This window comes from Phalacrocorax carbo, chromosome 10, assembly GCF_963921805.1.
Source record: "Phalacrocorax carbo chromosome 10, bPhaCar2.1, whole genome shotgun sequence".
Taxonomy (NCBI): Eukaryota; Metazoa; Chordata; class Aves; order Suliformes; family Phalacrocoracidae; genus Phalacrocorax; species Phalacrocorax carbo.
The window spans coordinates 9,910,343-9,936,973 of NC_087522.1; the positions used below are offsets into that span (position 1 = coordinate 9,910,343).

General features: G+C 47.4%; 1 protein-coding gene across 1 annotated transcript in view; it reads left to right on the plus strand.

The window, feature by feature from the left end:
* The window catches only part of SYT17 (synaptotagmin 17), a 39,522-nt gene extending 15,208 nt beyond the window's left edge, over nt 1-24,314 (plus strand). The window contains exons 6-8 of the mRNA XM_064461230.1: nt 7,436-7,556; nt 8,360-8,515; nt 23,129-24,314. Coding sequence (XP_064317300.1) covers nt 7,436-7,556; nt 8,360-8,515; nt 23,129-23,325 — 474 coding nt within the window. The 3' untranslated portion in view covers nt 23,326-24,314. The remainder of the gene's footprint in view (nt 1-7,435; nt 7,557-8,359; nt 8,516-23,128) is intronic.
* Nucleotides 24,315-26,631: the final 2,317 nt, after the last annotated feature.

The window sequence follows — 26,631 nt, forward strand, 5'->3', positions numbered from 1 at the left end:
GCTTATTCCCTGTAGAAAATGTCGATGCAGGTATTGCCAAATTCTTTATCCCTGGTAGTTCTAGGAGGCTGTTTCTTGCAGGGTAATTAATATGTTTCTAAATAGCAGTAGCTGCTTATGGAGTAACTCTTGAGTCCAGTCCCCATAGGAACACTCAGCACTCCTTAAATACCCCTTAAATGTGTGTGGCTTTGCTTAATTACCATGAATGAAGTTGGCAGGCCTTGCTGTAGCTGGGCTCAGATTCACACATTTTGCCGTTAAGATTAATTCTGAAACACATGTTCAGGACCCCAAGTTTTATTGACATATGATTCATTTCTCTTTTAGCAGATTTGAGTGGGCAGGAATAAATGTTTTAGGCCAGCAGTAATGAGAGCTTGGAGATCAATCCACAAAAGAAAAAATTCCCTGGTTGTGGTGGGAAAATAGCATTAAAATGCCTTCTCCCCTCAAATTAAGCCATTTTTATAGTAGAGGGGGTATATATTGGACTTGTTTTTTAACTTGGTACTATGAGTACACTAGAATGACAGTCATTTAAGGAGCTGTCAGCTTTTTAGGTTCAAAATGTTATGTGCTTCACAAATGGAGTGGCTTTCCTATGGTAGCTGTCTACGGTTTTTTATTCCCATCTTGGGTATAAGCCTACACCAATTATTGCACTGTTGCTCTTACCGTGTCTTGGTTGGGAAGGAAAAGGGAGAAATTAATTTGAAATTTGGGTAATGAGTCATTTTGGAGCATTTCTTTTGGGGGTTACTTTGAAATCTGCTGTGCAGCCAAGTGGTTATGGCATGCAGCTTGGAGGCCTCCAGTTTTGCATGTACCAAGTTTCTCCTTGGCATCCTTGTTCCTTGGCTTATCCATTGCAGCCCTGAGAAGGAGCCATCCTTGGGGAGCATGGATGATTCCTTTGTTTGGTAGCACAGAGTATTATTGAAAATAATGCCAGCACCCCTCTCTCGTACAGACATAAAGCATTGGACCGATGTGAAAGTGGCCAGGCAGAGGCGGTTCAAAGAGTTGTCACAACAGTTGACTCAGGGCTATGTCCATCAGAGTGAAACAGGGGTCCGTGTTCATGACAGTCATGGGAAATTAAATATGGAAGACAGTTGTCAGGGTTTTTTCCTTTTCTGCCTAGTTTTTTTTTGTTAGCTGTCCAAAAGCTTAGTGGTTGCTTAATTAAAGGAATGGTGCAGAATCACTGATGATGAATGTGGCTTGGTTACATGGGTGTCTGCCTGCTCATTAACGGGTTGTTAAAATCAACCTGGCTGTTTACCCACATCCAATGGGAGAGATGCCCTGGGCAAGGCCTGGCTGGAGGTGGGATGTCACCACCCTGCAGGTCACTGGACTTGAGGGAACAGTGATGGGATGCTGTGATGGGTGTTTATCCATTACCCCGCCTTCACAGGAAAGGCTCAGCAGCAGTGCAGCAGGCTCCTGGAATTTCACATTCCTTCCCCGTGTGGTCTTACCTCCTGACAACATTTTTTGCTCTTAACCTGTGATTTGTTGTTGTAGTTTGGCTTATGGCATTCTACCATCTTTCTTTCACTGTATCTTTATTTTTTTCTCAGATCCATTTTGGTTGTTTTTCCCCCCTTTGCTTTTCCAGTCTGTAAAGCTTCAGCACTGAGAAATTTTTCTTCTTGATCATTTTCTCTTCTTTATCCTTACCTGCCTCTTCTGCTTCCAGCTGCCATCTCAGTCACCTCATCCCTTCCCCTCTGTGCTGTTCACTCCTTGCCCTTTCTGCAGAGGACCAGCATGCTGTGGGGTTTGTTTTGCTGAGGAGGACCCCAGAGGAAGGGGTGGGGGGGGCCATGGGCAGGAGCTCTCTGTAGGGAGTCTTCCCTCACCTGCCAAAGGTGCACAGGAGAGGCTTCCTCATGGCCGTGCAATCTAATGCAAAGCTAGTTAGGCTTTAGAATGGGTTTTGTGACTCTCTTTACCATATGTCTACTCAGCATCTGTTACTTGGGTAACGTTCTTATCCATTGGTAAATATATTTTTTTTTTCAGGTTCTGGTCCTTAATAGCTCAGCCTTCACAAAATGATTGCTGTGTGTCACAGGATGCTGTAGAAAGCCTGTTAGAGCAAACTGTTCTAAACCATCAGTTTTCTAACATGCCTGGAGGTACCGTCACAGATAACCTTGAGGAGGAAAATCAATCTGAAACTTCATTAGGAGCGTTGCATAGATGTCTGTGCTGATGTAATGTGCTCTGGTTCCCATAGGGAACTGGGGAGGGTTTCAGCTGCAGAATTTTGCTGGTCTTGTAGTAATGCACAGCAAACAGTCTGGGGGGGCTGTGAGGAAAGCAGTGCCCTGATCCAAACAGGATGTGCAAATGGCATTAATTAAAGACTCCTGTTCCCTCGAGGTAGCCTCTTTGTGTTTCAGAGATGACAGAAAAGGAAAACAACAACAAAAAAACCCACCAAAAAACCCCCTTCTTACGTGTGTCTGGTTCAACCCAAACAGTAACTGCAGAAGGTTCTGGATCACAGGCAAGCCCAAGGCTGCAAATCCAAACGGCTGGCTGTGTAATACAGCTGCAGAGAGGAACAGCCAGGAGTGCAACGTTAATCAGAGCTTCAGGAGAGTCTCAGACATCCCAGACTTGGTGTCACTCCAGCACCTCATCAAACAGGAAATTGCTTTTCCAGGGTCATCTGGGATCTCGGCACAAATCAGCACATCATCAGCATAATAATGGCAACTAAAATGATGCCTTTGCACGGCGGTGCCTGAGGGGCACCTCTGCACACTGTGTAATGTGAGCAAAGTATTCAAGGCAAAACCTACAGCCTTTTAGCTTCCTGATGAAAAGACCTAGGAAAAGTAAAATTCAGGCACTTCCTTTCCCTATGGTGAACAATATGTCAATGACGCCTCATGCGTAAGCATCCTCTCCTCTGCTCAGCCCCTCTCTGAGTCTGAGGCCTGGGGAGGCTCCAGGGTGTGACAAAAGAAGAGCCAACTTCTGTGTCTGCAGTCCCCCAGCAAGACACGTCTTAATGCCATTGCTGACAAAGATGCCTATAAACAAGGTGATGGGCATGGGTATCAATGGTTACAGCAGCACAGAGTGTTTCCAAGGTGCACTTGAGCTCAGGGGGTCTGTGGGCTGGAAGAGCGCCCTAGGCAGCTCCTGTGGCCCCACAAGCCACCTGCGACCTCTGTGGCCACTCATCCCTCCCTGAGCTGAGTCTCCTGCCTGACCCATAACAAGAAGGGTCCTGTTTCTCCATCCCGCAGTGGACCCCACTGTGCGCCCCAGTTATCTCCGTTTTGCCTGCTGAGTCAGTGAGTTGTTAAGCTGCAGCTCTGTCTGTATCTTCATCTCCGACACAAACTGTGCCACTAGCATGTCTTATCAGCCAGACTGTCACATCAGCAAAGGTACACTGCAGTGTCGGGGAAAGCATGGGGAACTAAAACCTGAGGAGTTATGCCTTGTGCCTTGGGCTTCTTGGAGCAACCTGTTAACTCCTCACTTGTTTGCTGATGATGACAGGTGACCAAAGAACAGGAGAAAGCTAGCGAGCATGGTGCAGCACGGAGTGGTGGAGGCAGTACTGGTCTGATATGCCAGGGAGAAATGTGTGGTGGCTGGTGGCCACTGATTTGTTTTCTTGAGTGCTTGATGTCCCCTCAGGCACTGTGGCAAGATCTGAAATACATTTCCTAGATCCTTGTAGCTAAGCTAGAAATAATGCATTTCTAAGATCAGAGGCAGTTCACTGCTCCAGTTAAGTGCCTTGAAAAGGCTGAGTCACTTGTACAGGGAGGTGAGCTATCCGGGGATCTGGGTTTCCTTCTGAAAACGCCTTTTGTTATCACTGTAAATGCTGCTGCTGCTCTGCCTACAAGGAGGCTGCTGGCTTCTTGCTGGCTTTGAGCACACCCATCTTGCCATGGCCTCTGTGGGTTGGATTGTATGTTCCTTCCCTTAAAATAATTAACAGAAATCTGGGCACACTTGAAAAGCATTAAGGGGCAGAACGTGCTATTGAGATTTGGGAAATTAGGCCTGATCTGAGACTCATTAAAGTTGGTGGTAGTCTGTCTTCTGACTTCAGTGGATCACACAGAGTATAGCATTTTATATCTCACCTTACTCAAATTTAAGCCCAGATAGTAAAAAATATTTTTATAGAGGTGCCGGTATCCCTGCTTGTTAGGTTAGATCCTACGGAAAATCAGGGATTTAGCTTTACCTTTACCTATCAAAGGCTCGTGGGTTAGGCAGCAGTGTGGTGGTTATGTTAGAGCAGCTCCTTGAATAACCTCTGCAGGGGTTACAGGACATGGTGCTGGAGAGGGTTCAGGTGGGGGTAGATGCCTGGTTCTCCTGCCTGTGCCTCGGTGGGTGTTAAATGCCCAGTCTGGTACTGTCAAGGTATAAGGTGGGGCAATTTTAAAAAAAAATGGAGCATAAGTGTAAATGTGTCAGATGCATGGAGATCTGCCTTCCCTTGCTGAGCTTCACTGCTCCTCCCTGACCCAGGGAAGCCCCATAGTTCCTGAGTGTCTTGGATAGGGTCAACAGATTCCACCAATGGATGAATCCAGAAGTAGCTATCCCAAATCTTAATGTGAATTTTCAGCACGCTAAGCTTGAGGTGACTTGAAAGGTTCTACATCCCTGCCCAGTGCCAGCCTCCCTCCTGGCTGTGCCATGAGTTTGGTATTTGCAGCCAGAGCTGTTTGATTGTCTCTTCCCAGCAGGTGATAACATCGCTAATTAGTTTCCTAATTTGTGCTGTCCCTGTGTTGTACCTGAATTTCTAGGAATTAAAGCCTGCATGAAACCCAATGCAGCAGTGAATGCAAGTAGAAGTAGGGCTGGGTTTGTTAAAAATGTTGATATGTTCTAAAAAATGAGCTTGGGTAGAGGGGTACCACAGGTGGATCCTGTTGTTGGTGGCGTTGCAGGTGCTGCAATGCTTCGTTATGGTCCTGGTAATAGATTTAGAAGTCACCCACTGTTCTTGATGATAAACTTGTCTTCAGGCTATTCCAGCCACAGACCAGAGAGGAGCAGTTTTGCGGAAAATAAAACCAAAGGTGATAGTTTAAATTAGATTGAATTAGATGGATGTGAGACTCTCCTAGATCCTTAGGTTGTGTAGCCATTGGGCACGATGGTGTATGTAGGTATGGCTTGACCTCGCAAGAGTCGTGTGTATTGAGTCAAGTCTGTGTTGGGGAATGGCTTTCTGATCGAAAGACTGTAAAGTACCTCATATCGAACAGAACTGTGGTGTGGGAGTTGACAAAGGTTGATGGAAGAGGGGTGCCACCTTGGTAAATCAAAAATACTGTAGCAACAGGAGAAAATGCTTGTGATGAATATGAGTGTGTGTGCTGTGTAGTCATATACTGCCATGTAATGTGGCCCAAGAGATGATGTGACAAAAGGAGTTTGGGGTAAGAAATCAGATGCTTTTTCTTGTGGGGGTTGAGGGGCTGTGTGGGAGGTCAGGCAGAAGGTGGGCCAGCTTGAGTGGATGCTGCCAGGTTGGCTCTGGGGCTGACTCCTGGGGCATTGGAGCGCGTGAGGAGGGCATGTGAGTTTGCCTTAGGGTCTGTAATGTAGGTCCATGCTTTTTGCCCAGGGGCTGAGTCAGGATGCTGCTGTAGATGCAGCCTTCGTCCTGCACCCCGCATGGTGCTTCCTTTGTCCTTTGCTCATTAAATGTGCAGGGTTAAACACAGAGGAGTTCCTTTGCCAGCTCCTGAAGTGCAGAGACCTCTGATGTGAAATTGTGCAGCCTATTGCCATATTTTCCATGGAAAGCCAAAAAAAGGATATTGAATTGAATTGTATTATGTAGCATTGGAGGTGCAGGACTTCCTCAGCCTGCCACCTGCTTCTGCATGCCACACATGTCCCGCTGCCTTTGCCGGGAGTAGTCAACAGGAACAGGAGGAGACAAAGCGCCTTGGGGAAAACTTTTAATAGAATTACCTGACGTCAGTTTTAGCACTGCGCTCATTAGGTGAGGAGCTGAGTGGCCTGGTGTTAGTGGGAGCCGTTCCGTGCTGCCAGCCGGGCAAGCAGGAGGTGCTGTGCTGCTCCTGGCAGGGGGATGGGGCTTTTCCCTGAGTGCCTCCTCAGTTCTGTCTGAGCCCTCTTGTTCATCTGCAGTCAGTGGAAATTGTGCTTTTCTATTTGTAGCTGAACAGCTGTTAACTTTTTGGGTTTCCCAGCAGCCCTAGCCTCAGTTTCCCCAGTGCCGTTTGTAGCCATGCCAGGGATGGGTACCACGTGTGCTGGCCCATCTTGCTGATGAACCTGGTTCTTTGGGTTAATTCAGGCTGTGACTATGTCTCAGAGACTTTTCTTTATTGTCTACCCAGTCCTTTAGTCTCTGATTTCTGTAACCTAATATTCGGGGCATCAGTAAAGATATTTAAACCTTTTGTAATGATGGCAATACCACTGCAGCTCCTTTTCCTTTTGGGACTGCACTGTGACCATCCTATCTAGGTTTGGTTTTGAACTGTTTAACTATTTGGGATGAAGAACTAGTTCTGTACTCCTGCGTGGACCTGAGACGAGGCAGGTGGATCGATGCCCTGCCTGGGCTGGCTGGTGTGTTTTCAGTCTCCAGAGTTGTTTCATCATGTGTATTTTGCATCTAAGAATAACAGCATCTTGGAGCCAGGTCATGCAAGGGGGGAGAGGTTATTTTAAGCTGTCACGTCTGAGGAGCAGTGATGTCAGTTCTCCAGCTCTTTTTTTTTTTTTTTTTTTTTAATTACTGGTTTTAAGCATCATTAAGTAAAAGAAAAAGAAATAATGGCTGAACAGCTATAGTGATGTGAAGCTATGGCTGTGGTACAGCCTGATGAACAGCAAGGGCACAGTCAGGCTGTGCTGTGGTGTCTGGATAGAGGCTGAATTCCTAGGGGATGTCTCCTCTGAATTGCCTTCCTGTGACCCAGGGACGCATTAACCATCTCGTGCCTGAACTTCCCAAGTGGCTGGTATGGTCCCTGGGGGCTGGGAAGGAAAGAGAATGTCTTCTCCAGTGGGTCTGTGTTTTGTACATTAATAAGGATGTGAGTTTGGTACGATCAGAACTACCTGGAACCATTCAAAATGGAGCAGGTAGAAACTAGTGACCTTGTATTCATTCCTCCTTATAGGTTTTATAGTCATTTGCACGACTCTTGAAAAGCTGGTGAAGGATCAGTGGCTAAAGAACAATCTGCACCTGGGGATAGTATTCTTTCTTGTTTCTGCTCAGCACGAGGTACCACCAGATGGTTCTTGGTTGCAGTTTAGAGCGTGACTAAAATTTATTTTTCAGGCGCTTAGACAAATGGGATTTATTTAATTTTTCTTCCTGCTCTTCCCTTCCCCTCCGAGCTCTGTTCTGAATTTCCACATTCCCTTTTCCCTGCAGAATGAAGTGGAGCTGGGAGAGCTGCTCTTGTCACTAAATTACCTACCCAGCGCGGGAAGACTGAATGTGGACATCATTAGAGCAAAACAGCTTCTTCAGACAGACATGAGCCAAGGTTCAGGTAAAGGATAGTGCATTTCTCACATTACTCATGCACAGCATATATGTGCTTTTAAAGCAGATCAGTGGTGAGGCGGCAATTTATGGAGGACCCAGGGGGATTTGGACGCTCAGTTCCTATTAACACAAAGCTCTGGATATTCATTTTATATACAGAGTCAACAATAACTAAAGTATTTGGAACACTTACCCTGAGATAAAATGGAGGGTGTGAATATCTTTGCCATATTTAAAGTAAAAATCTCTGAACTAGGGTGAGGTGAGGAACCAGGAGCTCTAAATTACCCCCGTGTGGTGTTCTGTAAGGCAGCCCTTTTGTGGCTGCACTGTGTTTTGCAGATCCTGCATGCTGCCTGAGTGTTAATGTTGCAGTAGTTTCATTTATGATACCTAGCTGCTCTGTGGATGGTGTGAGGTTTTTCCTGTGTCTGTGCATTGCTCTCTGTTTCTAAGCATGCTGCTTGGTAATTGCTTCATGCTTATGTCCTCAGGTGTTTTTCCTATGTTCCCTGCTCCAGCTACTGCTGCTGCTGCCCGAATATTGGCATTTTCCAAAAAGAACAGTACGCTTGGCCTCTGTCAAGGTTGTCATCAATTGTGGTTTTGGTAGGGAGAGTTTTTAATCCAGCTGCCTGACTTCTGTCTCCACTGCAAACCCCTGGGAGTGCACAGTGGCACAAGTCCCAGTCATTTCCAAATACTGTTTTCCAGTATGGTCCATCCCCAACCTTCACAAACTAGGGTATGAGGGTACGGACTCAAGATGCCTGTAACACAGAGCCTGTGTTCTCCTTTTTTTGTCAGATCCCTTTGTGAAAATTCAGCTTGTTCATGGATTAAAGTTAACAAAAACCAAGAAGACCTCCTGCATGCGGGGCACAATAGATCCCTTCTACAATGAGTCCTTCAGCTTCAAGGTTCCACAGGAAGAACTGGAGAATGCCAGCCTAGTGTTCACAGGTAAATGTGGTGGTGTTACCTACTTGGTGCAGTTGTGGTTGCCGCCAAGGTGAATGAGGAAGCAGATGTGAGTGTGCAGATGAGCCTGTGCAGGACATCTGCCCCAGTAGCCACCCTGCAAGGGGTGACCATCGCTGGGGTCTCCTGGGAAGCTTAATTAGCACTCTGTCCTCTGCAGAAGCTCTTCCCAGCATTGCCACCTGACGGCTGGAGCTGGCTGGGAGTGAGCCTCGTCGGTCCTGTGCTTGATTGGTGCCATTGGGAGTGCTTCTGTGCAGAGGAAGGGGAGGCATTAATTGCACTTCTCAGTGGCAACCAACTTGGGCATAAAGTAAAAAATTAGAAGAATGAGAGAGAAGTATTGAATGATCCCAGAGCCCAAACATCGGCAAAGATAACTTCTGGTACTTGACATAATTTGCAGGTGAGATAATGCAGCTATAGGTGTTTGACACTGACATCACCTGTTCTGTAAGCAGTTTTGTTCGTGCCTTTATTTTTAAAGGGCTCGGACTTGGTGCCGAGCCCTGTGTGGCACAGCTGAGATAGATGAAGACACAGACCTCCCAGGCTGCGGGCCAGGAGGAGTCCCAGAGCTAACCTCACTTGAGAGCTTTGTCAGTGCTGGAGATTTTTGGCTGGGATAGGAAATCTTATTTTTAAACCATTTCTGAATCTCCTATTTTTGTTCTCTAGGCATGAAAACAGTCAGTAGAAATTGGCAATTGGGCGTGCTGCTCAGAGCAGGAGTAGCAGAGCACAGGGGTGAGTCCCCGGCTGCACTCTCGCCTGCAGGCTGGGCAGTAGCAGTGGGGCTGAACTGAGGCCATGGACCCACTGTGACCGGTGGCCTTTTCTGCTGTTCCACAGTGTGGAGGTCTTGGACAGGGCTGCAGGGACCCCGAGGAAGTGGTGGGTTTCCTTCCTGTACCATGACTTCACGTAGCCTGTGTGTGCTGTGGAGCTTGGGCACCATCAGGAGCAGGGTCAGACCTTCTTGCCCTCCGGAGGAGCAGAGGGGCTGGGTGATGGGACCCAGGCTCTTCTGCCATACTGGGCTACAAACATGTTTTGGTACATGTTTTTTGGCACCTTCCCACCCATTACTCACCATCTTTCAATGAGAAAAGAATCTGCGTCTGAAAGAACGTATTTTGAAGTATTTTTAGACTTTTTCTTACATGGCAGGTACAGGTGTCAAAGCTGGTATAAGGAGCCTAATTCCAATACATTAGTTTGTTTCCAAACATGTTATAACAAAACTGATGCTGATCAGCAATTTAAATTTTGCCCTTCATGCTCAGAAATTTCCTCAGCAAAAAGTCTATAATTAATCACTGCTTTGCATGCATGTCACCCTTACTGTACCTTGCATGTGCAATGATGAATTTGTTCTTGGAAGCTTTTATCATGTGATCTTGTGAGAGGCATGAAGTATTATTTTCTTTGTTTTCCCCATTTCCTAAAAGAAGAAGAAAAGACAAACAGAGTAGCAGCTGTGTGCAGTCAGAAGGGTGAGGGGAATACGCTCCTCCTTGCCATGGCTGATGAAGTTACCATTAATGAGTGGATGTCTGATTATTTTTTTCTGTACAAATGGATGTATTCTCATATAAGTCAATGGGAATTAGCTGATTTATAATCATACGTAATGCAGTCAGATTTCAGTGACGTGCCTTTTAAGTGGTGCTTCACTTTCTAAGTGATGTGTTGCTTGCTTTGAACATTGCAATAAATAATTTCAGGCCAGAAATGTCACCAACAGCTCTGAAGCTGGGAAGGAGCATGCAGAGCTTTTCGGAGGAGTAGTGGGGCCAGGTTCTCATGGCCGCCCTATGGCTGAAGGGGGACATGTGGCTCAGGCACAGCACTGCTGCGGGCGTCATTGGGCTTCCTGCTTTTGCTGTGGGTGGGAGCCTCAGTTGGTTTTTATTTCTTATTTTTTTTCAACCCACATCTCTAGTCCATTAGGTCAGTTAATTAAATTTGCTGTTGAGTTAAAGTCCAATTGAAAAGGAAAATAATCCTGCTTGAAGGGTGGGTGATGATGCTTTGAATGGAGAGAGAGCTGTAAAAGCAGTCATGGGAGCAAGAAGTGGGTACATCTTTAATAATTTAAAGGAACCTTGTTTGTGGCTTCATATTTTGGACCCAGTCTGCAGCTGTCTTTACATTGGCTTGGCTTCACTGGAAAGCAGTGGAGCTGTGCCAGTCCCTATCAGCTGAGGCTCCTGGCTCCCTCTGTGTGGCTGGTACCACACTGCAAAGTAAGTCACTATCTAGTCAAAGTGAGATTAATTTTTTTTCTCTGTTTTTCTCCTGTGCATCTTGAATCAAACAGTCTGGGTTTGGTGCATTGTACTAAGAATTTATGCACCAGTTTTCTGCGACTTTAGCAAGGACTGTGTGCGCAAACACTGCCCATGACGGTTTTCTGTAAAGCACCATTCTGCTCCCTGCTTTCCTGGTGGTGCTCTGGAGAGCTGGACTTTGGCTGAACACAGGGTTGAAGTGCAGCTGGAGTAGGAGATGGGCAGTGGGTGCCTCCAAGCTGGGGTGTACAAGGTGAGCTATGTGTTAGCCAAGATTTGGGAGGGTTTGAGCTGGTTCTTAGATCTTTCCTCCTTCTTAGGCATACTAGGATTCGACATTCTAAGTTATTGGCATTTACAGACTAAAATGCTTCTTCTACATTGGTGCAGCTCACCTTGTACAAGCTGTCTTTCTGCCTTCCCCTCTATTCCTACCTCAGATGCTTATCGGGGCTGTCACTAACTCACATGTCCCAGTTTCGTGCCTAAGATGAAGTGGGATTAGCTCAGGTAGAGATATCCTCTCCAGGAGAAGGGATCCAGGGTCAGGATCACTGCTGCAAGTATCATCTGTTTGCAGCTTCTCGCCACAAGAGGCTAAAACCAGGAAAGTGGCTGATACTTATAACAAGTCTAATGTCCCAACAGAAAAAAGATGACGAGTGAGGCAACAGGTAGTGGAAATGATGTTTGATTTTTCATTTACTCCATCAAACATATTGTCTAGTTAATAAGCATCCGTATACATACTGTAACAGAAATGCACTTTTCTGGGTGGTTCTTTTTTCCACTCTGTTTTCTGGCAACTTGATGCACATCTCCTACATGCCATCTTCTGCTCAAGGGCAAGCAAGTCATGGGTTCATGTCTTGCAGAGAAATGGAGCAGGCTTTAAAAGACAGTGTATTCTCCTAACCACGTATATCTGTGAACGAAGGTATTAATTATTCTTTGTCCCATGGTAAGGGGAAGGTGGAGTTTGGCCTCAGCAGCAGGGCTGTCAGCTGCCGTCTGAGGTCATTTCCAGGCAGAAAAAAGGGTATTTGAGATGTGACTGCAGCCTCTGCGCTCAGGAGGGCTGGATGCTGGGTGCCTAGAGGCACCATGCTCTCCCTGCTGATGGATTTTGGGCAGGATGTCCTCTAAATCCCAGCCTAACCTTCGGAAAGCCTGGGCTGTGCAGCAGGAGGTGAGAAGACACCTGAAATCCGAGCACTGTGGTATTTTGTTAATGATTATAATGTTGTTAATAACAATCGTCGGTAATGCTGTTTGCATTGCAGTAAAGCCCAGATGGCCCAATAAAAAACACCAGCGCTTGAGGGCAAACTGCATCTTGGTGACTCGTTAACATCTTTTGATCACTTACCATAAAAAACCACAACCTTTAGTGCTCACAGTTAGGGAATATATATCTCCCCGAGGTCCTGTAGTGACTGTGTGTGTCTTTCTCCATCTAAATAAGCTCTTGTACATGTTTAGATGACAGTATTTTTAGGGCTTGTGAAACAAGCAGGGTCCCCAAAGAGGGAAAAATTGTATTTGTGCTCTGGGTACTGTCTGCGCAAATGCAGAGGGAAAACCTGCTTTGCTGTCTGACCTGGCTGAGAGCGTGGCCAGAGCGGGACAAGCATTGGGGCTGATGGTATCTGATGGGGAGTGGTGGTGGGGCTCATCCCACTGCACCATTCCCATGTGAAAGGTGGCTATGGCTCCAGCAGGACAGGATGCTCTGCCCAGGGGAGGGAAGCGGGCTGGGGCAGGATTTCCTTGTTGATGGAGAGGTGTCCTCAATATGTGCATGACAGCGGATGAGATCTTCATCATAAGTACTGGCTGACAAGGCAGCTCACAGGCACTTTCTCTTCTGAACTATTTGTAGGATTTTTTATATGATTCTCTTCACTCTTCAATATGTTTTTAAAATGGACCATGTATCTGTTTTCCCTAGTGATTTAGGACTATTTTTAATATTTATTTTTGTAAGTATTTGAGTTCCCGAGGGAGCATTGTTGAACAGTGAGACTTTGCACGCCTACAGCCGTGGTTTCAATGGCTGCTGCAGAGGGGTGCTGACAATACCAGCAAGTGTCTCCCTGCACCGAGTGCTGTAACAACGCATGTCCTCAGGGCCCCAGATCACTTTGATGCTTTATCCCAGGGCTCTAATCAACTTCCAGTTAATAGGCAGTACTTGATTAAAATAACAGATTGCTGTTCAATAGCAATATACCTGGTTCCTCTGTTGGGTCATTTTCCCTTTCCCCTGGCCTTTGGGAAAATTTAAGGACAATTTAATGAAGTTTGAATTTTTAGAGAAAAAAAAAACGTTGGTGTGTGTTGCTAATGGTGCAGTTCTGGGTAGTTTAGTTTGGTTTGCTTTCACTGAATTATTTTCTTTTTTAAGTAATACTGCCTGTTTGAGCATATTAATTCCTTTTGTGGCATTATAGCTTGCGAGGGGAGGAATTGGGTCTTCCTTGAAATCCTGAGGAACCAGGTCTTCCTTGAAGTCCTTACTTTGTGTTGGAGGTGGATGTTTTGGGATGTTTCTGTATCTGGAATAAACGGTCACTAATGGCACAGAGAGCCCTTGGTGAGCACAGCTCTTGCTCACTGTCACCTTTCACTCCCTGGCATGTTAGAGGTGCTGTGGTACAGACCAGTTTGTTTTTGTATGTTGTCTAATGAACATTTTTTGGATGTTTGATAGAAAATGTTTTGGGGTGCTCTTGATCCACGTGACAGAGTTTCTGGGTCAGTCAGTGGTGGTGGAGATGGTGGGGAGGAGAGCAGCCTGGACCTGGCAGAAAAGGCTGCATGGGGATAGGCCAAAGCTGAAGTTGGTCACCAGCTCCTGACCTCACCTTCCAGGGGTGAGACCAGGTTAGGTGAGGGGATAAACTGCTGCGCCAAAGGCTTGCAGCTCATAGACCCACACTTACCAATTGCAACTGGAAAAACTAACTAGGATTCATTCTGGGTGAGTCCTGAAGTTGGGCCTCCAGGCGGTTTGAATCCTGGTTGAGGAGAAGATGGCTGAAGCTCCTCAAACCTTAAAACTATTAGTTTTTTCCCCCATCAGCTCTGGTGGTCAGACTTGTGGTGTAGGTGTTGGAGACAGGGTGATGCTTTTGGTGCTTGCCTGTGTTGCATGAGATTTGTAAAAGTCCCATGAATGGGATGCAGAGACAGTGAGGCTTTCAGTGGTATTTTTTTAATTAACATGCCGATTTCCAGATGTCCCAGTTAGCTGAGCAGGTTGAAGGCGGATAATGGTTTTGTCCTCAGGCTTCTCCAGAAATACACCTGATTTTTGATTTGCTTGGCTCTGTGAAAGCATGACCTTCAGACACCATCATCACCTTTAGGTGCCTGTTTGCAGGGATGGAAACCGCAATGTGTCTGGGGTCATTACACGTCTACATTTTGACTTGCTGCTTCAGATGCTCATCTCTCCTTTCTCCTATTGCTTTTTTGTTTCCTACAAAAAAATATTCAGGCACCTGGTCTTTTGTACACACATATGGGGCGAAAAATCTTCTCTAATATATGAGGCAAATGAAACATTTTTCCCCATGCTGGAACACAGGAGGAAGAAGTGGTTTCTGTTTTGAAACACTATCATGTTGGGCACCGTAACGTCTCTTAGGTGGATAGGTAATTAGGCAGCTTGCTGCTAGAAAATTGTTTCTTGTTGTCTGTTAGACGTGTGTTTCTGAAACATTGGACTGTCTGTATATCTGGAGCTCAGAAGCAGAATCTAATCTGTGCTTTAACCTATGTAATCCTATCTTAGCCAAAGGGGGGAAAAAAGAAAAAAAACATTGATACCAGCGCTGGTCTTTCTGGGGATTTATACCTTTTTAATTTAGATTAGAATTTGGCCTTTGTGTCTGGCATTATAAAACACTTCATGTGTTTATGCACCGGACACCATATGGTCCGTGCTCGGGTCTGGGGAGAGCAGAGTGCTCCTGGCTGATGCCTCCCATGGTCCTGGCTGCTTTGCTCTGGGTCCTGTGGCCACATGAGGTGACCCATCAGGTCTTGTGAGGACAGCTCCTGCTCTTTGGGGTGATGGGAGAGGGGCAAAGGGAGATGTGCTGGCAGTGGGAGGTCTTGGCCTCCTGGAGACTGCCCTGCCTAGCAGACTCTCTCCACAGTGGGTATGATGTATGGGCTTCAAAACCCTCATGGGAGGAGGAAGGTCCCCATTGCTCTCCATCCTCCAGATCTCCACCTGCGGCTTCCCAGTCTTCTTGATAGGTGCTGTTTGTCAGCCTGGAGCAGGTGGCAGCAGAGCAGGCAGCAAGAGTCAGTTGGAGATGCTGAGTGGGGTCCTGCAGTCCCAATCCTGCCTGGCATCACCTCTGGGTTAGGGCCACTCAGGGAAGGTGCTCCAGGGATGGATTTGGCTTTTTGCAGCAGGCTCACTGCTTTAATGAGGAAGAGTGAAACACTATTAATCCTGGTGAGAGCAACAAGATTCCTGAGCCAATCTGTTGCTTGCTTAGAAGGCAAAATTAGACTCTTCAAGTGACCTGACTGTGTTAGTAAGTCATGTGCAGCTTCAGAGTCTGTACCTGATTGCAGACATGGCAGAAACCAATTGTCCTGGAGCTCTCTGGAATTTAGGGGGAATCTTTTTCTCCTAAAGGAAGGAGCAAACCCTTCTCTCTCCACGCTGATCATCAGCACTTGCTCATTTTGCCAAGCCCATTAATTTAAGCAGTGTCATGCCTCTCTCAACCTCAGCATTTCATCTTGTTTTACTCATGCCGTGGTGAAAGAAATTGTTGAAACGCCTCACAAGGCCGTAGTCTTTCTGTGTATCAAATGAGGAAAAATGTCAGTCGCAGTAGCTGTTCTGGGTGGTAGAGTGGTGTCTGGAGATGAAATGCCTATGCTTGGCCCTGTGGCCATCAGAGGAGAAGCATGAATATGCCGGCAGAAGCTGCATCTCCTGCATGGCCATCCCAGCCTTTGTTTGCAGGTCCTGTACAGCAACGGTGTTGGAGCATGTTTGTGTGAGGTGTGTAAATACGCATGAAGCCATTCATGTGCTTTGAGGGATGTGGGGCTCACAGTGTAGAGAATTAAGATACAATTTAAAAAAAAAAAAAAGAGGAATTGGAGGTGGGAAAGGCAGCTGTAGATAACTCCTTTTCAGTATGTGTCAGGCTATTGCAATAGACGTATCCAGTCCACTATTCCAGTTCTTCCTGATGAGAAGATTTCATGAGGCATCATCCCTATGTGTCCCTGAGAGCTCTGCAGGACACACTTGTGCATTTGCATTTCCCCTGCTCCCTGGGTCCCTGCTCTCTCTCATGGGATTTTTCTCTCCCTTCCTGAGGCCGGACACAGCTGAGCCAAACGCCTGGCTTGGGATGCTGTGCCCGGTGCATCTGCAGGGTCCCCTTCCCAGGCTGCCCCAGCCAGAGCACAGGGGCTGCCCTCATAGGAGGATGAGGAGGGAAGTAGTTTTCCAAAGAGCGTTTCCATGCTGTGTGGTGTTCTACCATATGGAGCAGCAGCTGGATGCTGGAGCCACAGTGCGTTTGACCATGGCCAGGATTCGGCCGTGCACTCAAGCGGTTCCAATTCCCTCAGGAGCTGGGCAGACAGACGTTGCAGGGAGCAGCCTCACAGACGAGATGCTGGGAAGTGAGTTTTATGTGTGCATCAGAGCCTGATGGAGATTAAATTGATAAATGTGAAACCACTGCACCTTTGCCCATGCTTTTCTGTCCTCTCTACTAAATATTACAGGCCATGCTCAAGGAGCCAGGGGCAGAATTTGGTCTGAACCTGTGACCTTCACAGTGCGCGTCATTAGTCCTGCTGCTGCCTGCTCTTCGCAGCACCCTCTTTGTGCTAAACAGCTTTTTAATATTGATGTCAAGCAGTTCAGAAGTAGTTTTCAGACCTGCTTAACCTGACAGCTCAGACCCACTAGCTGATGGCATAGCTTAGTGGCCAGCATAGAAAAGGCTGAGGACTCGTTTCTATCTCCAAAGGATGGGGGACAAAGCATTGCCTGCGTGAGTGGTGCAAGCATGTGAAATAGGGTGCTTTTTGAGACCCTGCCAAGCCCTAAGGCTAAGCTGGGAAAGTGCAGGGAGTGTTGATGGGTCAGTGCTAACAGGATTGTGGTCCCTGCCAGAGAGACCCCACGGTCTTGTGAGACCTATGTCCTCAGGGAAGCTCTGCCGCTCAACTGCCCGAGTGCAGCCTCAGGCATGTCTTTGCTTATTTTCCCCTCTTCCCCTGGTTTGGCAGTAATCTGAGGATGCATCTCTGGGCACAGTGTGCAATGTGGCCGCCAGAGCAGGATGCTGATGGCCAAAGGTTGCTGGGCATAGGTTTGGCAGCTCACAGCACAACGCCAGCCAGCAGCAAGCACGGCTGCAGGGGTGCAGTCGCGTCTGGACTGCGGGGTTAGGGGTGCCTGTGCCGCAAAGCCCTTGCAGCAAGAATATTTACTGTGTAGGTGTTTATTCAGTTCCTAGCCTGGTGGGCCGGGCGTATCAGGTGAAACTTCTACAGGCTGTGGCAACAGCAATTGCAGGTATAACTTAGTGGGTAGGACTTTTTTAAATGACTTTCATGCTTGATCATTGACCCAGCCACCCAATATTCTCCTCTAGATCAGCTATAAAAATTAAGCTGGATTTTTGCTCTCTAGTATTTAGATTGGATAGCTTTATCCTGTAGTAGAAAGGGAAAGGACAGGGCCCTCTAATTCCTTGGGGATTTCTTCCACTGGGGAGCTGGTTCCTGTGGCTGTGCCGTGCTGGGAAGTGCCCCTGGCCGCGCTGGGCTGGCTCTGTAATTGTGCTGCCTGGCATGTTGTGCTGCAATGTTGTGTGTCAGAGGGGTGCATGTGAGCCGCACTGAGGGGTCAATTCAATTATTAATGGCCTTCTAAAATATGCAAGATGCAACCAAACTGCATTTAAAAAAAAGGAAGGAAAAAAAAAAACTTTGGGGGCAATTTCTTAGAGAGTGGGAGGTGGTGTGCTGTAAATAAGCTAATGGCAAACGAGTATAAACTGGGTGAAGATGTTCTGCTTGATATCTAGCCTGAGTAAGAAGGCAGATATAAAACAGAGGTATGTTCCTGCTTGTTATTTTTATTCTCTCCGAGTTAAACGGTTTTAATTGCATTGCAGGTAACTGATGTAGGTGACTGAACAAGAGTTAAATTATTTGTGCTGGAGCCCACCCGTTCCAGTGCACTGAGATTTCTCTGCCCGTTACGCCCGGAGAGGCTGCAGTAGGTGCTCTGGCAGCTGCAGGCGGCAGCAGAGGCACTGCGCGGTCGGACTCCATGGTGCAGTACGACCGTAACTGCTGAGTAACTGCTGGGCATGTCTCCAGAAGGTTTACAGGAGATGCAGATGGTTTGTCATCCCAGCTGAGCAAGGTGCTTCTGTGTAAACCTTGTCCCCCATCACATAAATGGTACTGATAGCCTTGAAGTTAGCTTAAGGAAATTTTCTAATTAGTGTTTTTTATGGTCATTTCAAGGCTGCTAATACATTCAGTCAAAGGATGAATTAATATTTCAAATGCCAGCTTAAAATCTACTATTGCACATAAGTCACCAACCACGATTGCTGTGCAGTCATGCTCTTTACAAGTACCCGATTTGCAAGTCTCAGTGTAGAGGCAAAGGGGAGGGTGGATCTGGTGCCTGGGCTTATGCCACCCCGGCAAACTCATGGTGAGTGCCAGATGACGTAGTGACAGGTGAAACTTGTGACCAGTGAAAAGCAATTCCATGTGACCAAGGTTGGTAGGAGACATGAGAAAGCTCAGGCTGGAGTTGCACTTGGAGCCAAACGTTGGAGCTCCAAGTCCCATTGCATCTTCTGACAGTCCCTGCCACCCCTGGGATCCAGCTCTGGGCTGTGCAGTGCCTGGTACCCGCTGTGCGGTGCTGCTCAGCTCTGTGGGGAGCAGCGGGCTGGGGGTGTGACCCAGCCGCCCCTCTTGCACAGGAGCCCCATGGGGGACATGGGCCATTGCCTGGCTGATTGCTCTGCTTCCCTACCCTGAAGAAAAGTTTCATATAGCACTCGGGCCCCATCAGTTTGATATGGATCATTTAGGAGCAATGTATCAATAAGTATATAACATAAAAATGGTTTATTTACATCGCATCACTTGTCATCAAGAATTCAACCCTTTTAATGGACATGAGTGAACCCAGTTTTCTCTTATATTTCAGCATTTCTATTATAAAGAGGGGTGTTTTTTTTTAAAGAAGCCTTTCTGTTTCCGAATGCATCCTTCAGTAAGAGCAGCTGTGGAAGGAATTGGTTTGACCTCTGCTTCCTTAATAGCTTTTTGCTCTGTGTTGGCCTGGAAATGGATGTTGCTATTGTGTAAATTACTGTGAGGGTGGAAAGAGAGCACATGGTATCAGGTGTGTAGTTTTTGTCAGGGAACTAGGTTTCTTAAATGGAAAGCAGTGTCTACCTGTCCATAACCAGAGCCTAGGTCAGTCTGAAAACCCCAAATGATAATTACATAATTTTCTGCTTCTGAGCAGCTCCACCAAGTTAACTGTTTTTTGTGGCCAAGAGCAAATTTAATCTGGAATCTACTCTGAGCTCCTTTCAGGCTCTGGAAAGGGATGCTCAGACATCAGGTAATACAGTTTGATCCACTTGCACCATAACCTGGGCTCAGAACGTGGCGCAGCACCCAAGTGCTGTCCCGTGGGCTGGACCACAGCAGCTTCTCCACCTCCACCCATTGTGGAAGAAGCTGAACAGAAAGAGTAGGAGCTTTTTTCCTGCTGAGGCTGAAGACATGAACATGTGTGGAGCTGGCTCCACTGCAGGTGGGACTATAGCCGTGGTAGGCAGGTCACTCTGTGTGTGTGTGTGCAAACAGCAGAGGGCCTGCCCACCCCAAGGCTGGTGGCCCCTCCACAGCTCTGCAGGGGTTTCGTGCTCAAAGGGGCTCCCAGGTCTCCCCGCGGATGCCTGCTGCGTTGGCAGGTCCCCTTAGTGTTCGGCCCTGACACAGGGTGCAGCTTGCCTTATATCTTAAAAAGTTGCCATTTGGGGATCATGTCTGAGCAGTTGGGAGCCCTGGTCAGTGCACGAGTGGTATGTATGGGGTCTGTATTGAGCGTGTGGCGTTAACTACTGCTGGGCTTTGGAGCAGACTGAAGCGCCATACGTGAGTGTAAGTGGTGTAATAAGTGTAATGGCTAGCGCGTGCTTCTTGGCGTTCAAGAAAATGGTTCCTCATCTGTTTGAGAAGATTGCTGCAGGAGGGGAAGGAACGGGGAGAGCTGCTCCCCAACCCTGCACCAGGACGGGAGCCCGCAGTGCAGAATGGCTCCGTCCTGGTGCAGCAAGTGCCAGCAACAGAGCCAGCCTCTGCTTTCAGCTTCTCACCTGGGCTTATGGGCTCCTACAGTTTTCCTTTCCAAGCTGTTCTTGGGAGAACCAGTGACAGCAACAGAGAAAATCATGCTCCTGAATGTGAGCAAAGAAAAGGGCTTATTTTCACAACACTAACTTTAGCACCTTCTCCTGGGTAAGGTCCATGCAACAGCTCTGTGCACCTCAACCGTCAGCAAATTTACCCAGCAAATACTGGCCATTTTAAGAGTGGAATAAAGCAATTAGCCACCAAGAAAGGCATTCCCTTGAGTTTTAAAGGCTTGTGAACTGATGAATGAAGATGAATTTTTGGCACACAAAATCTCTCCTCTTCTGAGAAAGCTGCTGCAGTGAAGCTGTGAGTCTGTAAACCTAAGGTTGAACCTAGTGCCACCTCTTATCATCTGTGTGTGAATAAGCATTTGGCCTTGGAAAATGTCTTCCCTGTTCTTCAGCAATAAGTCTACCTTTGTGCTATCTAAACTAGTTAATGATAGAGGGAACAATGCTTGTATAATTAGTCCATTAATACCCTAAAGGAATCAACGTGCTAATTACCCAATGAGATGAGATTAGCAAATTGCTTTATAAGAATTCAGAATACTCGGATCAACAATAAAATAAAAGGTCCCCTTAGTTAGCACACCTACTCAACTTAGTCCTGACATGGATTATTTTTGAAGAATTGGTATGCCTGTGGTACTTCCCCACTGTTAATTTATCCTGTCGTTAACTGATGGCCTTTAAGACTTCTTGGTTTAAATTACTTGGTATTGTCTCTCAGGATTAAGCTTCATCTTCTTTGATTCTTGAAAAAAAGAATGGAAAAAAAGAAGGAGCCCCCTCCCCCCCCAAAAAAAAATTTAAGGAAGCATTTGGTTTGGGGGCATTTTTATGTGATTTTATGATAATATTTGTTTTCTCTAGGATAATAAATCATAACAGGACATGTAACATAGCCATGCTATCTACACTTGTAATCCCTTGCCTTGTAGGAGAACTTGTTAATAACTCTGGCAGGCTGTGTACTAGTTGGAGATGGATGGCTTAAAATTCTTCACTGCATCCTCGAAAGGTGGCCTTTCCAAATAACACCAACCTGGCCACTTGACAGGGGCACTTCCTTGGCGGTGTGTTGCAGAGAGCTGGTGGCATCACCCCAAGATAACTGATGGCAACAAGCAGAAGCGATGCAGTCTTCCTAGGGGAAGATGTACCCCCAATTAAATTTTAACTGTACTTTGAAGATAGACTTAAAATGCTCTGAGTTTTTTTTAATAATAATGTAGTTATTTGGAGAAATGATTGGCACGTTTGAAGGTTTGCTGTTACCAGAAACATCTGCAGGTAATTTGATGTAGAGAAGCATCTTTGCCCATAAACTGTGTGTCAGAGCTGCCGGAAAGTATAAAGCGAGATGTGACCATGTGCAGCTTTATTTTGGGACCGTGCTGGCAGGTGGCACCTGAGCCACCCAGAGCAAGATCCCCGACTGGTGCAGTAGTAGAAAACAGCCTTTGCAGAGTATGGAGATGGTAGAGATACTGAGTAGCTGCAAACTATATGGTTTACTAAATAGCTGAAATAACACTAATTAATTGGGGGATATATTATTATAAGAAATAGACAACCTTGACAAAGATGTGTGGCTGGAAGTGAGGTTGAGTGCTTAGTGCTCGGTGTCCTGCCTGCCTGGAAGGGTGCGTGCTGCATCGGGTGTTGCTGCTGCCAGGGATCCCAAACGTAGCTTTGCTGCCAGCACTGGTTTCCAGCAGCCCTGGAGAGCCAGTACTGCTGGCAGGGCAGTGGCGGCGGCGTTTGGCTCCATGCCAGGCTCACGGCTCCGTGCCAGGCTGCGTTCCACTTTTGAACGTGCCCTTGCTGCACAAGCCTGGGTGGATTTGGAGCCCCTGCAGTCATTTGTTCTTAAAAATCTCTCTTTCCTGAGGAGATTTTTTAATCCTTAATATTCCAGCCAGTGCCCGAGGATATTCTGGCTTCAGCTTGCACAGACTTTTTGCTCAACCTTCTAATGAGCCGAGGCAGGGCTTCAATTTGCAGAACAGAAAGTGCCTTTGCTCCCATCCGTCAGCAGCATGCAGCCTTTCCTAGGATCAGGCCCATCATTAGAGTTGCTGCTGTCTGCAATCTTTTGTTCCAGGAGACTGGGCTAATCCAAAGGACGGGGTGTTGGGTTGATGCCTGTCCCTTGGTTGCTTTCCCAGACTTCAGCAAGTAGCTGCAGCAACAATTATGATAAATTGTTTCTGTATAAATATCCTGCTGAGCCTGTATGTGTGTGGTTCCTGTCTCTCAGTCGGGAAGGCTATCGATTAGCACTAGAACAGCACATGAACCTTTGCATTTGAACGACACTTTGAGATGCTGCTTGCTCATTTACCCAGGTGTGGGCTGCTTGGCTGCTTTCATCATTTCAAGAGGCCCAGGCAGAGCTTTCAGCATTTCTTTACACAGTGTAATTCTACTTCAGGACCAGGTTGGATGGGTCTTTGAGCAACTTGATCTAGTGGAAGGTGTTCCCTGCCCATGGCAGGGGGGTTGGAACTAGATGATCTGTAAGGTCCCTTCCAACCCAAACCATTCTATGACTCTACTTCATCTATTCTTGCTAAATACCGTGGTAACTGTGGATTTGTGTCCTGTGTATTTGAATTGTATTTCAATCTCTAGTACAGCTTATCTTATTCCTTCCAAACTCCTGATTCGGTCTCTCTAATGTTTTTGAGGTGCTGAGTTATATGCCAAAAATGCTGGTGTCTGCCATGCTGCGTGAGGGGGCATTGGCAGGACACCTGGCTTTCCAGGGGCAGAGGTCTGGGTGGACAAGCACTGCTTTTGCCTTGACCGCTCTCCGTTTCTGCCCTCCCCAGTGTATGGGCACAATGTGAAGAGCAGCAATGACTTCATTGGGAGGATTGTGATCGGGCAGTACTCAACAGGCGCCCCCGAGTCCAACCACTGGCGCCGGATGCTCAACGCACACCGGACGGCTGTGGAGCAGTGGCACAGCCTGCGGTCCCGGGAGGAGTGTGACCGCGTCTCTCCAGCATCCCTGGAGGTAACATGAGGTGGGGCACTAACAGCAGCCAGACCAAGCAGGCGGACGAAGTAAAAAATAAACCACCGACCGAAACACCCCACCTCACACCCTACATGCACCCCACAGCAGCTCCGTTGGATTGAAGTGGCTGCCAGCACCCAACCGGCAGCGCTGGCCTCTGCGAACCGTGTCCCACCAGGTCCTGGCTGTTCCCCTGGGGCCACCAGCAGCCCAGGTGGCCGGACCTCTCGCTGCTCGCACGCGGCACTGCTCGGCTGTTTGCATCCTGTGCAGCGGAGCACGTGGCCAGGCGGCATGGGCTGTGCATGGAGGTGCCGCGGGAAGTGCTGAGCGGGTGGAAGAGTTGGGAGTTGCCTCTGCTGTCCTTCCAGTCCAAATCCATGGTTCATCCTCTTGGAGATCTAAGTACACGTGTGCTCTCGTTGGTGAACGTGGTAATTAGGCTAGAATATTTTTTTAAACGGTAGAACCTGTGGTGAAATCGATTCTGACTCCAGTTTTGTCCTTGTACTAGTTTTAACAGAATTAAGCTCCTGTTAGTATGTACACGTGCATTTGTGTGCTGGGGCACGCGCATGTGCGTGGGGCCCATTGTCAAACAGATCCGATGTCACATCAGCGGTGAGACCTGCCACTCTAGATAGCAGTCTGTGTGCATCAAGTAGATACAGTGATGATATAGCAAAGTAAACATTTCCAATAGCATTTGTACCAGGAAAGCCAGCTCTTGTCTTTTCAAACCTGTGTTACGCAAAAGAAACCTGCTGCAGGGACTTTTGCGGTTAAGATCCAAAATACACAATTTTAATTCTCTCACAGACTGCAGTGGCTCTTTCTGTGTTGTATGTGTTAACTGAGGTAGTTTCCAGGTCACCAAGTGAACTTAGCTACAGTCAAGCTGTCCTGTTGGTTGCTTCTGTACATTTTATTTTTTCACAGCATATTGTCTGGTATGATGCAGATTGTATATTTATTGAAAATAAAATTCTATTTAATTGTGCCACGTAGACCGGGGTGATACTTGTTAGCAGAATTCATCTTTGCGTTGAGCTCTGTCAGTTATGTTTATGGCACAAGAAAAGCCAAAATGTTGGTGTTTATGCCCTTGTTACCCACTGCAGATAAACCAGGAGCAATTTGAGAGAAACTGAGGACCTGCTGATGGAGATCAGTCAGGATGGTGAGCCAAGCGTGTTGGTCTGGCCATGCGTGGTTCCCAGCCAGAGCACGCCCAATGTACTGCTGGTCAGATGTGTCAAAGTCTGCACCAGGCTCCGGGTCTCGGTCCTTTGCAGGAGTAGGCCCCAAATTATTATTATTTTTTAATGCTCTATTTATCAACATTGAGACTGCATAAAAATCTGTATCTTGCTTACAGCCTGTTCAAGAAATCAAACAAGAAGGACATTGCTTTGAAGAGAGCTGGGCCTGGCCCATGACTTTATTGTCAATCCATGTCTTCATTTTGGAGAAGGAAGGATCTGTTCTGCTTCAGCAATGTTTATCTGTGTTGGGCCGGAAAGCCTCAGGGTGTTACGGATGGGTCAGCTCAGACGCCACGTCAGTGCTGCTGTGATCAAACAGAGGAGGTGGGGAAGGGCCCCGGGCTCTGGCTCCCTAGGTCACCTGTGTAATCGGTGGGTGGTAGCCTGCGGCCCCTGCAGTGGCCCAGGCCCATGGTGCGCTCCCCATCCTGCACCCTGCCGTGCAGAGCCTTCCCGCGGCCGCGCTGGTCCCCAGGGTCCTCATCAGCTGCTTGGGAGAGGTGCAAACCAGCGTGCTCTCCATCTGCCCTGACTCAGTCCGTTTTTTCTACAAGTGGGAGAGTTGCCTTGAGCAAAATAGATGTGGTGTTTGGGGTGGGGATTTGGGGCTGGGTACTGCGGGAGGTTTTGCATTTGCTTGTGACCCTTCAACTTTGAAACTGGAGGTCAGAGCGATGACGGTCCAGCGCTGGCACATTCTGGTGTATGCAGCAGTCGGTTCCTTCCCCTGTCTTCATCAAATGCAGTCCAGAATGAACTCGTGTTACCTCCTGTGCTTTTAATGTTTTGATTTTTAAAGAGAAAACAACAAATACACACATATTTCATCTGTGTTTGTTGTTTGGCTGCTACAGTTAAAGACAGGTGAGTCTGAAAAAACAAAAAAACCCCCCCAACCTTGTTTGGGCAGGTGTTGATGAATCAGTCAATAGTCCCTGCTGTGGTCCAGGGTGTTTGTGCTCCAGTGTGAAGGTCTGTGTTGTAACTCTTGACAGCAGCATCCCTGCAGCACGTCTCTGGTTGGGGACCTGCTCTGGTTTACACTGAGTTGTGGTGTTTCATTCCCTTCTGCGCTCTGAGAATCCCTGTGCATGCTTTGCGTGTGACAGCCAAGTCTGATACGGTGACCCTGCCATCATGGAGGAGAGAATGGAATTAATTAAAGGAGGCTACAAGAGATGTCTCCACTCTGCGTCAAGAAGCCATCTCTCAGCGGCTGGGGAGAGGCACGCTGCAGACACCCTTCTCCTGGGCAGAGTACAACACAGCCTTGGATACAGGATGGCAAAAAAAGGCCTCGGTGACCTTGTTGCCAAACCATTGCCCTGTTGCTGTGGCTGCAGGTGAACACAGGTAGGAGCTTACCTTTGGTGTGGTCATGCACGCTGTCCCCTGATGAACAGCCTTGCTTCTTGCTGACTGCTGCACGTAGCTCCCTGCTGCTCTCCAGCACAGCTGGCGTATGTCGGCAGCAAAAGCGATGGGGACAGTGGTTACCTCGGGGCTGTCCATGGGCATCCTCTTCTGAATGTGTTGTGGATGCAGGTTTCAATTCTAACCTGCCTCCCTCCAAGGTGAAATTCCTTCTCTGTCCCACAGCGAGGTCAATAGGAAATCTCTGTTCTCTGGCTTCCTTCTGGTTTGTCTCATCAATAAATTATGGTGGAGAGGGAGCCCGGGGGAAGTCCTGGGCAAACATGCACTGCAGGAGGCTTATCTCTTCCCATAACTTGAAAAGGCTCAGACAAGGGGCCGTGGTTTCAGCAGTCATTGCCATCAATATTAATACTCTTCCATGTGGGATCTCTGGGCAGCAGCACGAGCTCTGGGCATCCACTGGAGCTGGCCTGAGACCTGCCATATGCTTTGCTTAAGCACTGGGGATGAAGTGTTGACACAAAGCGCTCTTGCCCATGAGTCTGTCCCTGGTGCCATGCAGTCTCTGTTTCACAGGGAGGGGGTGTCATGTACATACACTGCCAAAAATTGGTGGGAAAACCCTGAGGAAAGGCCAATAAAAGCAGGACTGAAGCACACTGAGGAGCTC